Here is a 17750-nt window from a genome sequence, read left to right on the forward strand (position 1 = left end):
TATGTTTGCAATTTGCAAAGGCTGTGAAGTGGCTAATAAATGGAAGAGATGCTCTAGTTAACAAAGAAATGGCTTGAGCATACGGAGAGGAGAGGAGTTGGAGAACAAACGTGATGAGGATCGGAAAAGGAGCGAAAGGTGTGTTCGAGAGGAGAGGAGGAGAGAGGAGAGAAGGGTGCAAAAGAAAGAAAATGAGGGGGAGGCAGGGGGAGGTCAACAGAAGGAGAGGCAGATGCTCGTGCCTCGGATGCCTGTGTGCGAATAATTATCCTGATGAGATTCACTGAGAGCGGCACGAAACACAGAGGAAGAGGAGGTAGGATTTGGGAAATACCTCACGACACAGAAAAAAAGGGAAACAAAGGGTGATTAAGTTTAAAATGAACATATTGAAGTACAGTGTGTGTATGTGCGGTATGTGGGTTACAGGCATGTCGGTACCCGCTGTTTCTCCTTCATCTGTCTCGTGTCTTCTCCCTCCTCGTCATACATGGCGTGAGAAACTGGAGCCTCCTTCTCATCTTTGATGCATGAAGCAGCAGCTACAGAGAGTCAGGGGGGTGATAGGAGATAAAGAAAGAAGGAGCAGCGCTGGTCCTCTACTCCATAAAAACACATGCAGCTCCTAATAAACTCTCAACCCCTCAGTTTCTGTCTGCCGAGAGAATAAAATGAGTGAAAGGACGAGGAAAATAAGTGCATAATCAATTTTTGCTGTCTCCCTCCTCCCTGATTAGATTTAGAGGCCAGCCCAGCATGTGTCAGCGTGGCTGATATTAGGACCACTGCGTGCATCCTAATATCAGTAGCCGCCTCCTTTTTGAGATTCTGCCCGGCACAGTTGGATGGCAGCACATCAAAAACAGAGTCAACACCAGTGTCTTTCTTCCTGCACTGGTGAGAGAGCCTGATCTGTGTCTCTCTACAATCCACTGCCTTTCCTGAGATTAAAAGACAACACAGGTGTTGCGGTGAGTGTGCACACAACCACCTGTCCAAACACACACACACACACACACACACACACACACACACACACGCACTCGAACTCACACTCAATTCTTTCATGTGATAGGTCGACATCACACATGTTGCTATCTTCCACATGCTGAAATGTCAGGTACTGCATTACCTTAGGCTACTGATAACTGATAAAATCATATCTGACGTGATTGTAATCTCTTTACTGGGGCAGCTATACGAGTGTGGAGCAAATTAAATTACCACTGCTAACAGATCTCAAATCCCCTCTACCAACGCCTGGCTCACCTGTCCACTATTATAGACCATTTGCCATTTAGAAAAGCACGACAGTAAGTCACATTATGAAATACCAAGTCTGCACCGACAGTTAACAGTGGACAGTTCCTTTATCCAATTATGGAAAGTAACACTTACAAAATGCATGCTCAGGTTATAAAACCTGATGGATTATAGATTCATTATAGATTGTTATACAGTATGAAAAGTTGTAAAAATTAGCTTAATTAAAACCAGCTACAGTGTTAAATGCTAATAATCAGGAGTTGATTTGTTAATTTTAAGAGGGGGCGTGTCCACAATCCTGACCTCCAACCATACAGTAAAAACTATATCTGTAGTCATTGCTCCTCTGGGGATGTATCTTTAGCATCAGATGCTACTGAATGATCATAGAAATATTACAGGAATATTGAAGGAAAACTACATGCAGGAGCGTGTCTCTATGATCCTCCCGTTCTTCTGCGACCACACATTGTTACTTGTCACTTTGATTACGAGGGTGACACTATTCAATAGAGTACATAGGCTACAATATAGTACACAATTGAGTATTTATAGTGTATTTATTTTAGAAAATATTACAGATCTAAGACTAAACTGACAGAAAGATGGGACAGAAAGAAAAAGGCGCAATTACAAATGTGTCTGGTACTTCAGCACCGTGGACAGCGCCACAGATTTATCAATACACAGCACAGTTAGGCTGCTGATATTTCAGGGCCATCGTTGGGGTCATAGACTCTAACTTGCACAAACCTCAGTCAGATAAAGGATCAGTGAGTCAGGCAGAGTAGACTAACACGTTCAACTAAACTCTTCCCCTCTGCCCCTGCGCTCTCTCTGCTGCTGGGGGATGGAGAGAGGGGGGATGGCACTTTGAATGCATTCTGGTCAACTTGTTAATAAGGTAGATAGCATCCCCCCTCTCAAATCGCCCACTGCTAATAATAATCCAGTAATATAATGTCACACTGACAGAGGTCATTCTGCTGCCTAATGAGCACTTACTTCTAATATTTAAAACATTTTGCTGTGGGGCGCCCCGAGTACTAAGTCTTTATCCGGACTGAAGCAGCTCAGGTTCAGTTCCAACCCAGAGCCCTTTGCTGCAGCTCATCCCCACTCTCCTTCCCCTTTCCCGTCTCTTAGGTATTAGCTAACATTTGGTGATCAACAATGAAGTGCAGCTCAGGCTCATGGGAATGTCATTGGACTTCGGCTCGGTCTGTATTTGATCATAAACAAAGGTTTTTGACAACTTTTGACCTGATAATGGAACTAGATGAAAAGTACATATGAATGTGTGGACCAAATTTCATGGCAATCCATCAAACATTTGGCAAAACATTCCACTCAAAACCAGAGGAAAAGTCAGGGGATCATGAAAGTCATCAGGATGCATCGACTAGAAGAAACTATGGAAATCTGTAAAAGACTAGAGCTTGGAAATCCACTTGAAACACTTTGTGTATTCAAAGCTTGATTCCAACACACAGCCTCACTGCTTGTCACTGTCTGTTGCCTTTCATTCTGTGCAACAGCATATGGATTGTACAGGTTTGCGTCTGTCAAGGTGCTGGTTCTAGTTGTTCTCTAATTGCTGCTAAAAGTGTAATTTCCTTATGTAGTTCATCTTTTTACATAATTGGCCATGCATTTCATAACTCAGTATAGTGTCTGATTGGTAATATTGGCCAGTACAACTGCTAGATTTACTAATGCTGATGATGAAGAGGAAGAGGAGTTGGAGGATAGCGAATGGAGAAAAACATGTTCTTTGGTTCAGAACATTTTGCGAAAGCAGCGTTGGATCCCTAAGCCCAATTCTCTCTGTTCCCTCTGTTCTGTCTGATGCAGCTGATTTGTAGGTCATGTGTGAGTATTAGAAATAAACTGAGAGAGTGGGTGAGCAAAGGAGTTTTACCCTCTAGTGGTGAGCCTGGGGAAAGGCCTGTCAAACTCATTTAGGAAAAAAAAAACAAACAAATGTCCAATTATCCCTGTTCACTTGTGCATGGAGGCAGTGACCCAGTTGGAAAATCAGTTTTAGATTTCTGAATTTCATATTTTATTCACCAGGAAGTCTGATACAGTTAGGTGTGAATGAGAGGGTCATGCTGTACAAGTGTGTCAAAGGTTTCGTTTTTGGGGTGCACGATCACCCAGTCTGATGTCATCCTTCCACCCTGCAACTCCCAGCAGAATAAAATGAGCAGACTGAACCAGAGGCAGCCGCTCAATTTAACTGTGTATGAAAAACAAGACATTAAAGATCTTGGAAAAGCTTTATAACATGCTTTTAAAATGCCCACCATCCATTCAAGCCTGATTTTCAGAAATTCATGACTTCTCTGTGAAGTTACTCGTGCCATAAGTGATTAAACGCATACATTTGAATAAAACTGGAAAAAAAAAAAAAAAAAAAAAGCCAGCATACTTTCTCATGTACTGGTGATATATCTACAGTCTTTATCTCGGGGTATTAATGATCATGAAGTTCCAAACCAGATGTCAAAGAAGTTGGGAAATCATCAATAGAAACACAACACCTTCATTTGCAAACCAGTTTCAATAAACTTACAAATTTGAAATAAAACGCTCAACTTATAATTGCGAACAAGTATACAAATGATGCTAATGTTGCTAAATTAACACAGCATTAGTTGCTGCATCAGGTATTTTGTTGGGTAAAGACAGTGAAGGTATAAAGACACAGATAAACACAGATCTTCATCCAAACACACACAAAATGGAGCACACATGGTGGACATCAGATGGAAAATCATGGTTAAGCACAGAGGGAAAAATGTAGTTGGTTGAAATTCAGGTTTTCATTTCCAGTGCTAATTAACATAAATTAGCCTAATACATCACAGTGTTATCCCTGACAGTCGAGCATCAATAGCAATCCTCATCTACGGCGTCCAATGGTGTTTTTTCACACATGCAAGCACACCGAGCACAATCACACTTCCACACACATGCACACAATAACATATGTTTGGTGAAATTGTCATTGGGCTCAATATTTCACAGTTTTGCTTCCCCGTATTCCAACACAGAAGCTGTGACAATGTATTTGGGAAACAGCGTCCCTGAACAGAAAAAACAATATTGAATCAAGCTCTACGGTGTCCTGTGTGCCACCAGTGTTTCATTTTTTTTCCCATTAAAAAATAAACAGGGAAATCTCCCAGCCTGTGAGCGGGTGTGTGGGTGTGAAAAAAAAAATAATAAGAGCGAAAGAAAGGCACAGATTGGATGAGGAAGGGGAACAGAAAGATACAACCAGAGTCAGGGAGGGAATAGGTGGTATTTAAAACGAGGGTGACACGTGGGATAGTTTCCATTGCGCCTCAGCAGGCTCTCTCGAGATGGGAGTGACTTAACATTTCACGGCCTCTTGTTGAAGCGCACACACACACACACACACACACACACACACACACACACACAGACAGACTGTACGCACAGACACAAACACTCACTCATAAGACAGACTCAGTTGGCTCAGGAGAGACAGATATGAAGGCTTTCTCTCGAGGTGAAGGTAAATAAGAGTTCAGTTTCACAACGATCAGGGGAACATTTCTCTTCTGCAAACAACGCCACACACTTACAGGCGGCTTAGAGAGGCGTGTGTTTGTATGTGTGAGTGTGTGTGAGAGAGAGAGAGAGGTTTAATTTTAACAACTGAAAACTCATTTCATTGTGGGAGCATTTCAGCGCATGCTTTTGGTGTTTATATTGGTATGAATGTGTGTGTGTGTGTGTGTGTGTGTGTGTGTGCGTGCAGCACTACAAATTTAAAATTCATAGAAATCACCAAACCATTCTGTACCTATTTGCTTATTTACTGCGTCTATACATAAAAGATGACAAAACCTGCTCTTTCATTTCCTCCTATTTCCCACATCCAATCTAAATTCCACTGAAATGGCGATGTCCACACAGATATCGCAGTGTAAACAGACGCTTGAAACTATGGTATTTACTCATCTGTGTAACAGACATGAGTGGACACCTCCCTGGCCATTCCTGATTTCATCTGTTTTGAATTCATGCCTCAATTGCATTCAAATATTTGTCTCATTTTATACGTCCGTCCATTCATCGCCAGCCACTTATAACCATGTATGAGGACCAAGTCAAGTGACTCCATTAACATAGTGCACCAGCATGCTCACAGCACTTAAACACTATATGTTCAAAGGTATACAGACACATAGTTCAATGTACTTTTGGTCTGGTGCTGTTTTCTGAAGTCTTAGTGCTACAACACACAGTGATATTTTAGACAATAATCCAGCTGTGGCAGCAGTTTGGGGACGGCCCTGCATGTACCTGTGCACACAGCAAGGTTCACACACAGAGGATGAGGTTCAGAGTTTGATGTAAGGCTGCAACTAACGATTAATCTATTAATCTTTTGATTGTTTGCTCAATTCATCGATTAGTTTTTGTGGTCTATAAAATGTCAGAAAGTGGTGAAAAATGTCAATCAGCATTTCCCTTGGCCCAAGATGATGTCCTCAAATGCCTTGTTGTTTCCACAACCCAAAGATGTTCAGTTTATTGTCATAGAGGAGTAAAGAAACAGAGAGGATTCACATTTAGGAATTTTGACTTCTTTTCTCGAAAATAATTACTCAAACAGATGAGTGGAGGCGTGTTCATGGATTTTCAACAATCACGTGGGTGTAATGTTCAGGTGTCCACATACTTTTGGCAATATAGTGTAGGTGTATGTGTAGTTAAGAGGCAAAATGGAAAAATTCTTATTATGTCATTGTCATTAGTAAACACGCATTTTAAAGGAATTGCAGTACCACAGCATGAATAAAAAACATCTTCTCTCCTCCACTTGCCTCCGAAGTTGCCAGTTTCTACTCCCCAACACGTCCTCTCCACGGCCCGGATTCAGACGTACCATACAGACGCAGACGCGACACGCCTACCTCGCCTACTCCACTTGTGAGAAACGCCGAAGTTACAGGCTGAAGGTGAACTTTGAGTTATGTCTGGCTGTTGTTTAATTTGAAGTTAAACTCGTGTAGCCTCGTACAAACTCGGCGTGAAGCGTTTGTTTCGACTACAAACAATGCAGCGAACCTGTCGGAGTAAAAACACGTTAATGTTAGCTAAAGCGTGCCATGTTAGCAAAGCTTACACCTGAGGTTTGAAGCGGTGGAAACGACGGAAAAGAGTTGGCCTTTAGTGAAACGTTTGTTCCATATATTGCTAATAAAAAGTAAAAGGGGCAACTTTTCATATTTTTTTTTAAGTTGACAGTTGAAGACAATCGTCTGTGTCGCTTGGTAACGCGACCTAACAGCTAACGTTAGCTACTTAGCTGCTAGCTAACAGGGTGTCGCATTGACTGTCGTTCGCCTGAGCAGGCGACTGTTCAATAAATAGCTAACCTACATATGCTAGTATTGGCGCAGTAATCGATAACTTATGCACTAGGTGAGTTTTAGAAATGGCTTTTTGTGTCTGACCAAGGTTTAGAACTCTAAGACAACATTAGTAACTGACATTTTTGAGTCATATTAAAGGGACAAAAGCTGCAAGATGGAAAAGCTGGAGGCAAAAAAATATTGGCTGAAACAAATATTTAAGGGATAAATCGATCATCAAAATAGATGCTGCTTTTTCTAATGGTTGATTGTAGATGAAATCTATTTTTTAGTTGTTGATTATAGCTAAAAATGTCTTTGCATTTCTTCATTTTGTCTGGTCAAGACAATCAGAGCAGCACACTGATAACCACAGCTGTAAAAATGCATAAGTGGAAATAAGAAATTGTTAAATCTAAAGGACTAAGTGAGTTGTTTACAACAGTAATTTTAATTTTAGGTGTTTTAAGACCAAAGTTAAGTTAATCAAATGTTTTTTTCCTGCTTCAGCATGAAAAGGCGTCATGTAATTACATTTCCAAACAAAATCAGGTGTGCAGATGATTTTGCTTTTGTATCCAAATAATTGGATACAAAAGTTGTCAGTTGAAGGCCACATCAAGTAGAAATGACAAGGAAAAAGTCCCTGATAACAACAAAAATAAGAAATTTTGAGGCAGTTATAAAATGAGGCATTTTATTGATTGTATGGGCACAATTAGAAGCTGCAATCCTTTGACAAACCTCATTTCATTTTTCCACAGGTGTCTTGAAAAGCATGGCGGATCAGGAAGCGTTTAAATATGGTCCAAGAAGAGGTGCTGCTTGTTTTCAGTCTCTGCCAGACTTTGAGCCAAGCTTGCACCCTCACTGTCCTCTGGTCCATCTGACAGATGATGTGCCCTACGGTGCTGCTAATGGGCTGAGGTAATGAAAAAGGTGACAGTGTTGTATTGCAGTTACAGTTACACGAGGGAAGGAAAGGTGAGCTTTATTTATACAGCACATTGCACACCCAGGAGAAAATACAGTGCATTTAACGTGAAGATGAAGAAGAGACAGAACCAGAGCAGAGAGAAAAAATTACAGCAAGGAGAGCTCTAATAATGATGACGATAAGTTATAATTATAACACAGTAATCACGATAATGGCCGTTCATAGCAAGCAAGCAGGAAGACTCAATTTTTTTTTATGCACGTATACATCCAGACATTAACTCTGCCTCTTAACATGGCAGATGCACTGTCACTGTTCCCACTCTTGCAACCGTTTTACGTCATGTTTTTCGTTTTATCCCCAAGGGGTGCACTCTAGACCTCAGGTACAGATCCTCTTCAATAAAACCAATCTGTAACTGTTTCCTTGTCGGCAAAAGCGCGGGCTTTCTTTTGTTGTGGCTGTTTGTATACTGAGGTTTCACAGGTGAGGAGGCTGCTGGTGAGTGAGTCCAGTTGAAATTGGGGATACTCATATGCACACGTCAGCAGTGACTGAAGCTCATTAATAAGTGTACCCATAATTACAGGACAGTGGACCGCCCATCGGTTCATGTGGTTGTGATTCATGTCATGTATTTGGTTTTGATCTTCTCTAAACCTTTGTTGCCTCAGTTATCCTTATTTCTTTCTTTTTTTAGTCCACTATAAAACTGGCAAAACTCAGCTTTTAATTGAAGACCAAAATATCTCCCAAAATCTTTGAGACGTTTTCAGCGGAATACCTGAAACTTAAATGAAGCAGTGTGATCTCATTTGTGAATCCACAGGCTGTTCTGTCAGGCTTCTACTTAAATATGCAGGCAGAGAAACTGGTTTGTTAGGCACTTGTGAGCCTTGAAATGATGCTTTGCTCATGAATGTCGCCCTCCATTTTAATCCTCCTTCCCTGCTCGGCACTTGTCATCTAGGGAGTTTTTCCACCAAGAGGAAAACACAACCAAAATGTCTTCAGAATTTCAGCTGCTATTGATGGTGGTGAAGAAAATCTAAAAATATCAGCAGCCATGTTTAATTTGACATGTGGCTTAGGAGGTAGAGCGGGTTGTCTACTGATGGGAGGGTTAGTGGTTTGATGCCGGCCTTCTCCTGTGCACATGAAATGTCCTTGGGCAAGATACTGAAACCAGAGTGGCTCCCCAGCCACTGGTCCCAAGCCTGGATAAATGGGGAGTTTTGCATCGTGAAGCCTATGCTAAATCAAATATACAGAATTTCATGCTAGGTTGGGTCGGGCCTAGTAGATGATCTGCTGTGGGGGAGCAGCCGAAAGACACAAAAGTAACTCTTAAGCTACTCTTGTTGTATTTTGTGAGGTGAAAATTTGGTCACTGTTTATGTTGCTGTTGTAGGAAAAATCTGCCTCCTTCTGGAGACTACGACCAACTAGAAGAAGACCGACCCAGAATGAAGAGGGCTGCCATCCGACTGCTCCAAGAGGAGCTTGATTTTGCCGACGAGCTATTGGAAGATGAGGTACATCAATGCAAAGAGTTAACGTCAGGGTTTCAGACTGCTTACCGTAGGTGCTGGATGTAAAGACCATATGTTAAATGTGTTATGTAATGGTTTTGGCTTTTGCCTACTTATCTGATCGCAAAAGAGATCGTATCAGCATCTGTCAGACTCAGTAGCTTATTTCCTGGGGGAAAACCTTACATGTAATTCTCTGCTTTCATGTGGAAGGTGTCCTTTACAGACAACCTGAAATGATGTGGAAATAAATGATCTTATTAAGCTGTATTTGAAAATCTGACATCAAAATGAAATCTCAACATCTGTGGTAATTAAGAGCAGATTACTTGACTGGCAAGTATAGCAGTGCCTGATATCATTATCCAGCTAACTGAAGGAGTTCAAAACCATCTGCAGCCACCTTGTCACTTCAATGGTGAACAGTAGAAATGCATTCTCAATGTTAAACTCACACTTTACACGGTCTAATCGTCTCATTATTGCTCTAACAGTATGTTTAAATGTACTGACGACGTCTTGACAACAGCATCTGAAATCTGAAACCGGAGAAGTAGGTTCAAGGTTGATAAGAGGAAAAAAAACACAGTCCCTTTAGCAGAATAATTTTGTTTTTGTCAGGATGAACACTCAGATGATGACCAAGCTGTCCTCTCTCTCCCTGCTGAGTCAACCGTTGAAAGCGTACACCTGGACCAGATCGAGGACTTCAAGAATCCAGACGATGGCACAAAGACTGAAGGTGCAGGTGAAGTTAGTCAGGGCTGCTATCCCAAGTTTTCTCACACCAGTCCTCTTCCCTGTTCACCACACTGACTTCCCGTTGTAGCTTGCATACATGTTGATGTCTCTGATGCTACTGTGGCATCCCACCTACCATCGGTCAAAGCTCTTCACTGTCCTGATCACACAGTCATAACTTCCAGATTGAAGTCAGTACATCAGAGTCATTACACGTCTTTCAACACAGGCTCAACATCTCATGTTGGCTCTTATTTCTGATTCCTGAAAAAAAGAAAAGAAAAATGACAACAAGCTTTTGTTCCTGTGGAGTTTGAAAGCACTTATTGTAAGAAGCTTTGGACTAAAGTGTCTGCGAAACAAGTACAATGCAAGGAGAAGCTGTCCAAGCACAGCACTGCGTTCTCCATTCACTCCCACAACATTTACAGACAGATTATTTTATTTGTTTGGTCCTAGAAAAACACAACGAGAAAAGGTTGCCAGGCACTACCCGATGAAGAAGTCAGAAATCAGAGTTTGTCAGAGGGGAAGGCTGGTGATTTACATAAATAACTCTCCATGAGCAATGAAATCAAACTGGGAAATAACACCTGATGAAAATATGTATTTGCTAGAGACTGCGACAAGATTTATGATTACAATTACGGACTCTGTAATTAGATTTTTACTAATTATATGTGATTATTAAGACTGTGACTGCCTGCGTCATTCATAATGCACTGGGCCGGACACAAAAATCCAAGTTGAAGCAGAGGTGGTAGCTGATTTGTTTGTTTGTTTGCCTGGTTGTTTTTTTTACATGGAGCTGAATAGAGAGTAACAATACAGTTTTTATCTGTGCTGGTTTACCACCGTTTTACAGTGTGAACCTCCGACATTCCCAAGTAAATATGGAAACACACTTTCTGACTTGTTTGTGAATAAAAGTAAAATATTTAGGCACCGAACCACAATAGTATCATATAGAAATGTTCAAGGCAGGCACTACCTCTTATGACTGTTAATTTAAAGAGTTTCAGAATATCTCTGGCATGATGATGTCCAAAATACACTGTTTATATAGCTGTCTTTGGTTGGATTTTTACCTTTCTTCTAGTTTGGCAAACTGACTGGCACAAGAATCACATGGCAGCAATAAGTAGCGATAAGTTTGACAGGCTCTTGAAGATGCGTCCTGATTTCCAAGGCTGTAAGAGCCACATGGCAGCATTCGTCTTGATAAGAGGTAAGCATGTTAGACATGTTGGGTTTTAATGTGGATGTTCATCAGTATCACTGAATCTTTACACTGCCAGAGAGAGTGTTTTTCTCTACATGTCTTGAACTTCATAAACGGCGGCTGTACCACTGACAGGTCATCATTGCAAAATCAAGTAAAGCAGCCTTGCATTGGTCAGACAGAAAGAACTTCATGTTGAATTTTTGTCTGTCTGCATTCCTAAGAATTTCTATGCGACATTGACATACAGTGTGGAAATAAACTCGCTTTCATTTAATGTTAAAGTTACTTCGATGTGTTTTTTAAATACGTTGTTCATAGTTGTTCTGTTAGCTAGTTTTTACATTTTTGCACTGGAGAGCTGATATTTCTTTTTTAATTCAAGGAAACCTGTCTGGTTGATTATTACCTGTGAGTCCTTGAGTCACACACAGGCTGTGGTTTGAGTGGAGACTGACAGCATATCAATAGCTTTACATTGTTGCTGGCTTCTAGGTCTTTTATATTTTATCCAGGCTTTAAAATGTACTGTTAAACACGTGTCATCACTTGTTACTGTGGGCCACCTTAAACCAGTTAAATGCTCTTTCATTCTGCATGTCAATCGTATCCCTGTCACCCTACCTCCACCTGTTGTTATTAACCAAGATGACAAAGACAGTAATAATTGGAAAGACCTTTGTTTTCCTCCATTAGAATTGTTGGATACAAGGGGTCGTCCATGTGAGCATTACAAGGTGGTGGCGTTGGGAGCGGGCCGTTCGAGCTGCAAGAAGTGGCTTTGCTACAACGGGACGATGGTCTATGACTGTCATGCCATCATCATCGCCAGACGGGCTCTCCTAAGGTACAAACGAAAGTGTAGAATGTGCAGTTTCCTAATTTAAGACATTGTAACTTCAATTAAACTGCTGATCAAAAGTTTGGAATCATCTGTTAGACTGAGGCTTTGTTCTTTTTCCTTCAATAATGCCTGTGTTGACATGGATCACAATAGTATAATTCAGGCACCAAATGTATCATAGAACCAAAAGAAGAATCATTGAATTATTAAAACTTCCATGTAGAGAATACTGTTGTAGCCATGTTTTCCCTCAAATATCCCTCAATTTTGAACTTGTTTTCCTGTCCAGAAAATCCTAAATGACCCTAGACATTTACCACAAAGGTGCAACGGGGCTCTAAATATTCTAGGAAATTGTTTTTCTTTGGGCACCTCTTCGGTCTACTCAGTGGTCAGATTGAATAGGATTAAACTGTGATGAGTCAGTTCATAGGGACCTGAGACTAACTTTCTGTTTCTATTTTAGACCTTTAAGAATAGTTTTGTGCAACACGCCTGTTGTTTCCAGCTAGTTATTCTCATTATTGTGCACAGGAACCTCTTCCAATTTAAATCTACACAGATTTTGATGCTAAACATCCAATTTCTTTTACCATGATCTCTAATATTCTTATTTAACTGGTGCTCAGGTGTATCTTTGTCTCTTTCTGCCTTTTCAGTTGTCAGTATGGTTGAATCATTGTACAGTATTTTTTCTCCATATACAAAACAATTGTTTTTTCTTGGGAACCTTTCATACAAAAGAGGACTTTTTGCAACCTCGAGCATGAAAGACCTTTAAAAAATGAGGAGTCGTCCTCTTTTCTGGTAGGCTATTCCAAACTTTAGTGTACATTTACTAATAACATGTATACATTTTGCCTTGTCCTTATGAATATTCATGATGAAGTCCCGTCATGCTGTTTCATTACTAGTTAGAGCTGGCAGCCGGGATCAGCTTACTGTCTCTCGTAAAATTGATGGTGCTTCTGGTGCATTGAAAGTGCTGGTGTGGCTCAAAGTGAGAATGATATTTTCTGGCTTGTGTTCAGGTTTCTGTACAAGCAGCTTTTGCTGTTCTTTGATGCTGATCCAAAGGCCAAGGAGAACTGTATTTTCCAGAGCAGTGCAGACAGCCACCAGCTTCAACTCAAACCCAAGATCAGTCTGCATCTCTACACCAATCAGTGTCCCGAAGGAGCAACCAAGGACTTCTGCTTAGAGTACAGCAGTTTGTTATTCCCTTCTTTTGAGTGTTTCAGTATCCACATTTGTCCCGTGTGCTTTGTTTAAAGCAGTGTTTTGCAGTGTGTGTGTGAAATACCTCGGGGTGATAGAAATTAAGGATTTCTTTCTAAAGCAGTAGATCTGAGAATAATGCATCCTCTAAATGTTGTAAAACACATTATTATCAATGCATGACTGGAAATTGAATCTCTTTTTGAGTTATATATACAGTATAAGAGTACAAGAATTTCATCTGTGGTTACATTTCTCTACAAGTGCTTGTTATTATGAGTAAATCTTTTTCTCTTGGTATGAATGGTATCCAGACAAGTAAAACACAGTGTTGTGTCCCGTTCAGCGGCCCTATGAACAAGACTTGGACCACTATGAAGCTGCAGTATCATGCCAACGGCCTGCTGGTCCCTGTGGCCCACCTTGATCCGAGTGTCTGGGGTGCCAAAGTCTGCTGCATGTCTGGCAGTGACAAGTTGTGTCGTTGGACTGTCACGGGGGTTCAGGGTGCATTACTGAGCCACTTCATCCAGCCACTCTACATCACCAGCATTGTGCTAGGTAAAGAGCCTCGAAGCAGTTATCTGACATTTTAATCTTCTTTTTTTGATTTTTTGCCAAGAGTTGCATGAGAATATTGACTCTCATATCTGTAGGCTGGATATGAAGCTAAAGCCAGCAGCTTCCTGCTCTCAGCCAAGAAATAGTAAATAACTCCCTGCAAAACTATGTTGTTTATTTTTTGATTATCAAACGATAGGTAATATTGTTAGTGAGCTTTAAAGGTACAGGTCTACAGATTTTAATGTCTTTGGGTCAGGCTAGTAGCATATTTAGTGTAAAGACGTCAGAGTGCAGTCAGTTCTTAGTGAAAGAAGGTGAATAGTTTCCCATTCCTTTATTTTTAGTTAGTTACAAATAAAGTTTAAAGTTGTGTCTTGTTAATACAGTAAAACCTGGGATTCGACATCTGCATGGTGTCATCTCTAGTGCTGGCATAAACAGTGAGATGTTTTTGAAATTGGTAAACTGAAGCTGTTCAGCTAATAGGATGATAACATACTAGCTGTAATGGGAATGCTCACTAAAAATGTTTTTTTGTTTTTTTTTAGAATACCTGATGTTACATGGATTCATTTCTTTCACTTGTGTTTGTGAATTCCTTGAAGATTTAAGGGCACATACTGAGATTGTTGTGTTTATTCAGGGGACCAGAACCCCCTCAGTAGCGATGTGTCGGATATCATCAACAAGCGACTTGGTGATGAACTGGAGGACTTTCTGCCACCGCCCTACAAAAAGCAGAGCATCTTCTTTCTCTGTGGCGACTACGTGGGCCCCATCGTGGCCTCCAGGCTGCACAACGATTTCAGCATCAACTGGTGCCTTGGAGACAAGGATATTGAAGTTCTGGACAGCAGCAAGGGCGTCATCAGTGATGGGTAAGATGCACATGCATTGCACAACGAATCAGTCCCCTGCACACAAACTACATGGTGTTTAAATTTCACAAGTTTTAGTAAGTGAGGAAATTGTGCAGTAACTTGATCCTGCATCAAAAATTTGGGGTCAGTGTGATGTCCAGCATTCTTGTCTTGACCAGACTAAAGCTTACCTCATTTACAATCCTACAGCCACTTCCAGGGATAGAGTATAACTGCTGGCAGAGCCTGATGCAGTTTGCTGGTTTGACAGTCTCAGTGAGGCCTGGGGCTCCTGCCATCTCTGGGTTTTGGAGCTGCAGACAACTGCTGATGTCCAGTAGCTAGAGTGTGACACAGACATGGCTCTCACTGGAGGCTGTGTTGTCCTTGAGCAGAGATTACAGCCAAAAATAGATTTGAGATCCTGTTTGGTGCTCGCTGTGTTGCTGCGTATTTCAGCTTCTGTCGTGCAGCCTGAACTGCTAGTTTTAGGCAACACCTTGCTTTAATGTGTCAGGATGAGATCTGCAGCTTGTTCCAAACAATAATCTAGAAATGAGTTAAGAAAAATTCGCTCCTGGAGAAGAAGAAGACATTTGAGGGCAAGGTTATCAGACAGGTCTGCAGAGGGAGGTGAGGAGGAATTGAAAGGATGGCAGTGGCCCCTACTGAAAAACATTATGCTGTGGAAACAAAAGGAGATCACATGAGCCTGCTTTAATTTAGTGATGTGGAAGTTGCGTGCCAATTATTCCTTGCTTGTTTTAGCAATGGTTTTTACTACCGATGCAATTAATTGTCTCCTAAAAAGCTTGGCTTTCACCCAAATCGCTTGAATTCTGGCACGAAGAAGCCATTAACTGTCGAATATATTAGTAATAAAGAAACAAATGAGGTCTTTAGTGGGATGAGGAACATCATGGGCTTGTGGACACTGTAGTGGTCGTGGAACAGACCACCATCAGTCAGCCTGCACAGCCATCTGCTAATGTCACCTTTTATCAGTGCTGTCGTACCACCCCCAAACTTTGTCTTTATTGAAAACACTGGGCTTCTCAGCACTGGTCTGCTCCCCCAGGGTCAGCTCCAGGGTTTCCCACAGGAAGTTGCTTAGCAGCAGCGATAAGTGCTGCCTGTGAAAAGCCAAACCTTCTCTCACTCAGCCAGACCACACTGCAATTTCTTTGCTGTAATAGTGCAGAAGACTCGTCTTGCCAAACATGTTTTTATGTTCAGCATAGCTGAACCCCTGAAGTAGAGACTGCATCCTTCAAAATAGCGTTGGAGGTGGAAACATTGTTTAGAGCAAGTCACTAAATGCAGTGCAGAAATGAGCACTCATTTTACAGATACAGTTTTTGGTCTTAGGAGCATCAGGACATCATCCACCCCTCACTGCTGTTAATTAACTGGCTAGCTTATTGTGATTCATTGGTGGGGGAGTGTGTATGTGATTTACACGCTCCACAAAGCAAGTCCACGTCTTCAGTAAACAAGGTGCCATTATTTTACTGGGCCGCTAACTCTTAATTGACTTCCTTGTAGCACAAATAACCCTAACAGCTTTTTTGGATGCATTCATATTATTTAATGCGGCATGGAGTGTAAACAGTGCAGCATTCAAAACTTTATAAAAAGATGTGGTGTAAATATTTGTGATCAGGTTGGAAAAGCATTGCACAAATTTATTAAACCTTTTGGTGAGAAATGAGGTGAAAAAGTTTTGTCATGAGAATGAGGAAGCTTTTAAATTCAAGCTTGAGTTTTTGATATTAGTGTATTTTATATATGCAGTAAACATAAGACAATCAATATTATTATTATTGTTCTTTCCCAGCTCTCCATCTGTGAGTGTGCCGGGCTCCTCCAGCAGACTTTGCAAGAGAGCCCTCTACAGTTATTTCCTCCGAGTTGCAAAGCTTGGTGGGCACAGCTATCTGCTGGATCTTCCCACCTACCACAGCGTCAAGGTGTGTGTCCGCTATAGATGGTTACGTGAGCGCTCAGTGCTCCATCCCAGACATGTGGCACTGTCAAACTAGAAGTGTGATTGTGCTGAATGTGCAGTGCCATTCTTGAACTGCCTGAGTGGTGTGTAACTTTGATGTGACGCATGATGTCGTAAACGGTTTGTTGTTTCATAGGTGGACGCCGACCTCTATCAGACAGTCAAAGAGCTAGTCAAGCAACAGTTTCTGAACATCGACGCAGGTCCCTGGAATTCAAAAAAGCTGGTGGACTGCTTTAGTGCGTGAATGTGCTCCCAGTAACAGTCCATGCACAACTTCATCCAAGTTCCTCTGGAGAGTTTACTGTTGTTCTGTGCACTCCACTGATTACCCTTAACAGTATTCTAGTTTTGTTTTATTTACAGTATAATGATGTTGTTTTCAGTTTGTGTAGGTGTTTTAGAAAAATAAAAGAAAGCCTACTGTTGTGCACCCGTGAAGTAGTCAGTTTGATGAGTTGTGGGTGGAAAAACATTGGTTAAAGGCTAACAATTTTTCTGTCCTGTCAAGTAGAATTGAGCAACATTACCATTTTGTAGCCAACAGTTTGTACTGATTAACAGTATTTTGTGTTGATGTACCAAACGAATAATGCAGCCAGTCACGGCCATGGAGAGGGCGAACAGGTAATTATTATGTTTTACAGTTTATTGTTTAGCGTCATTCACTGTCTTATGATTTTATCCCTTGGGGTTATACAGTCACTCATAGTTGGTCTGTTTCTTACAGTATTCACAGCAAGTCAAGTGTGTTCGGATTCAGGAGGTCAAACCAAAGTTATGGTTCAAAGTTTCAACTTCTTTAATGTCTTGTATAGCTTTTTTTTATTGTTAAAGATAATAATTGCTCAATCAGGAACTGAATAGATATTTAGTAAAATGATGTGCAATAAATTTTCTTTTTGCAATATTTTCTGTGGTCTCTCTGCAGAACGCAGCATTTTGTAGCACTGTTGTGTGTTTTTATGTATTTTGCATAATATTCTGTATATTAATCTGGATCTTCATGCAGCATGGATTTCAGTGATGCCTCTACAAAGCTACAGACGGACCTGAATCAGTGCCGATGGTATGTTTAAAACGTATGTTGAATATTTTGGAAAAGGTGTCTACAGGAAAGATACCTGGCAGTCATACTCAAAGATGTGGTAATCATTGCATG

General features: G+C 41.0%; 1 protein-coding gene across 1 annotated transcript; it reads left to right on the forward strand.

Moving 5' to 3' along the window:
• The first annotated feature begins 7440 nt into the window (after positions 1–7440).
• On the forward strand, positions 7441–16974 carry adad2 (adenosine deaminase domain containing 2). Its single transcript, XM_076751381.1, has 10 exons — positions 7441–7589; positions 9011–9134; positions 9753–9858; positions 10972–11100; positions 11791–11941; positions 12970–13140; positions 13503–13717; positions 14364–14598; positions 16418–16550; positions 16725–16974. The coding sequence occupies exons 1-10, from the start codon at positions 7441–7443 to the stop codon at positions 16833–16835; spliced, it is 1524 nt and encodes a 507-aa protein (XP_076607496.1). The 3' UTR covers positions 16836–16974.
• The last annotated feature ends 776 nt before the right edge of the window (positions 16975–17750 follow it).

Source organism: Chaetodon auriga, chromosome 15 (genome assembly GCF_051107435.1).
Source record: "Chaetodon auriga isolate fChaAug3 chromosome 15, fChaAug3.hap1, whole genome shotgun sequence".
In the NCBI taxonomy this organism is placed as follows: domain Eukaryota; kingdom Metazoa; phylum Chordata; class Actinopteri; order Chaetodontiformes; family Chaetodontidae; genus Chaetodon; species Chaetodon auriga.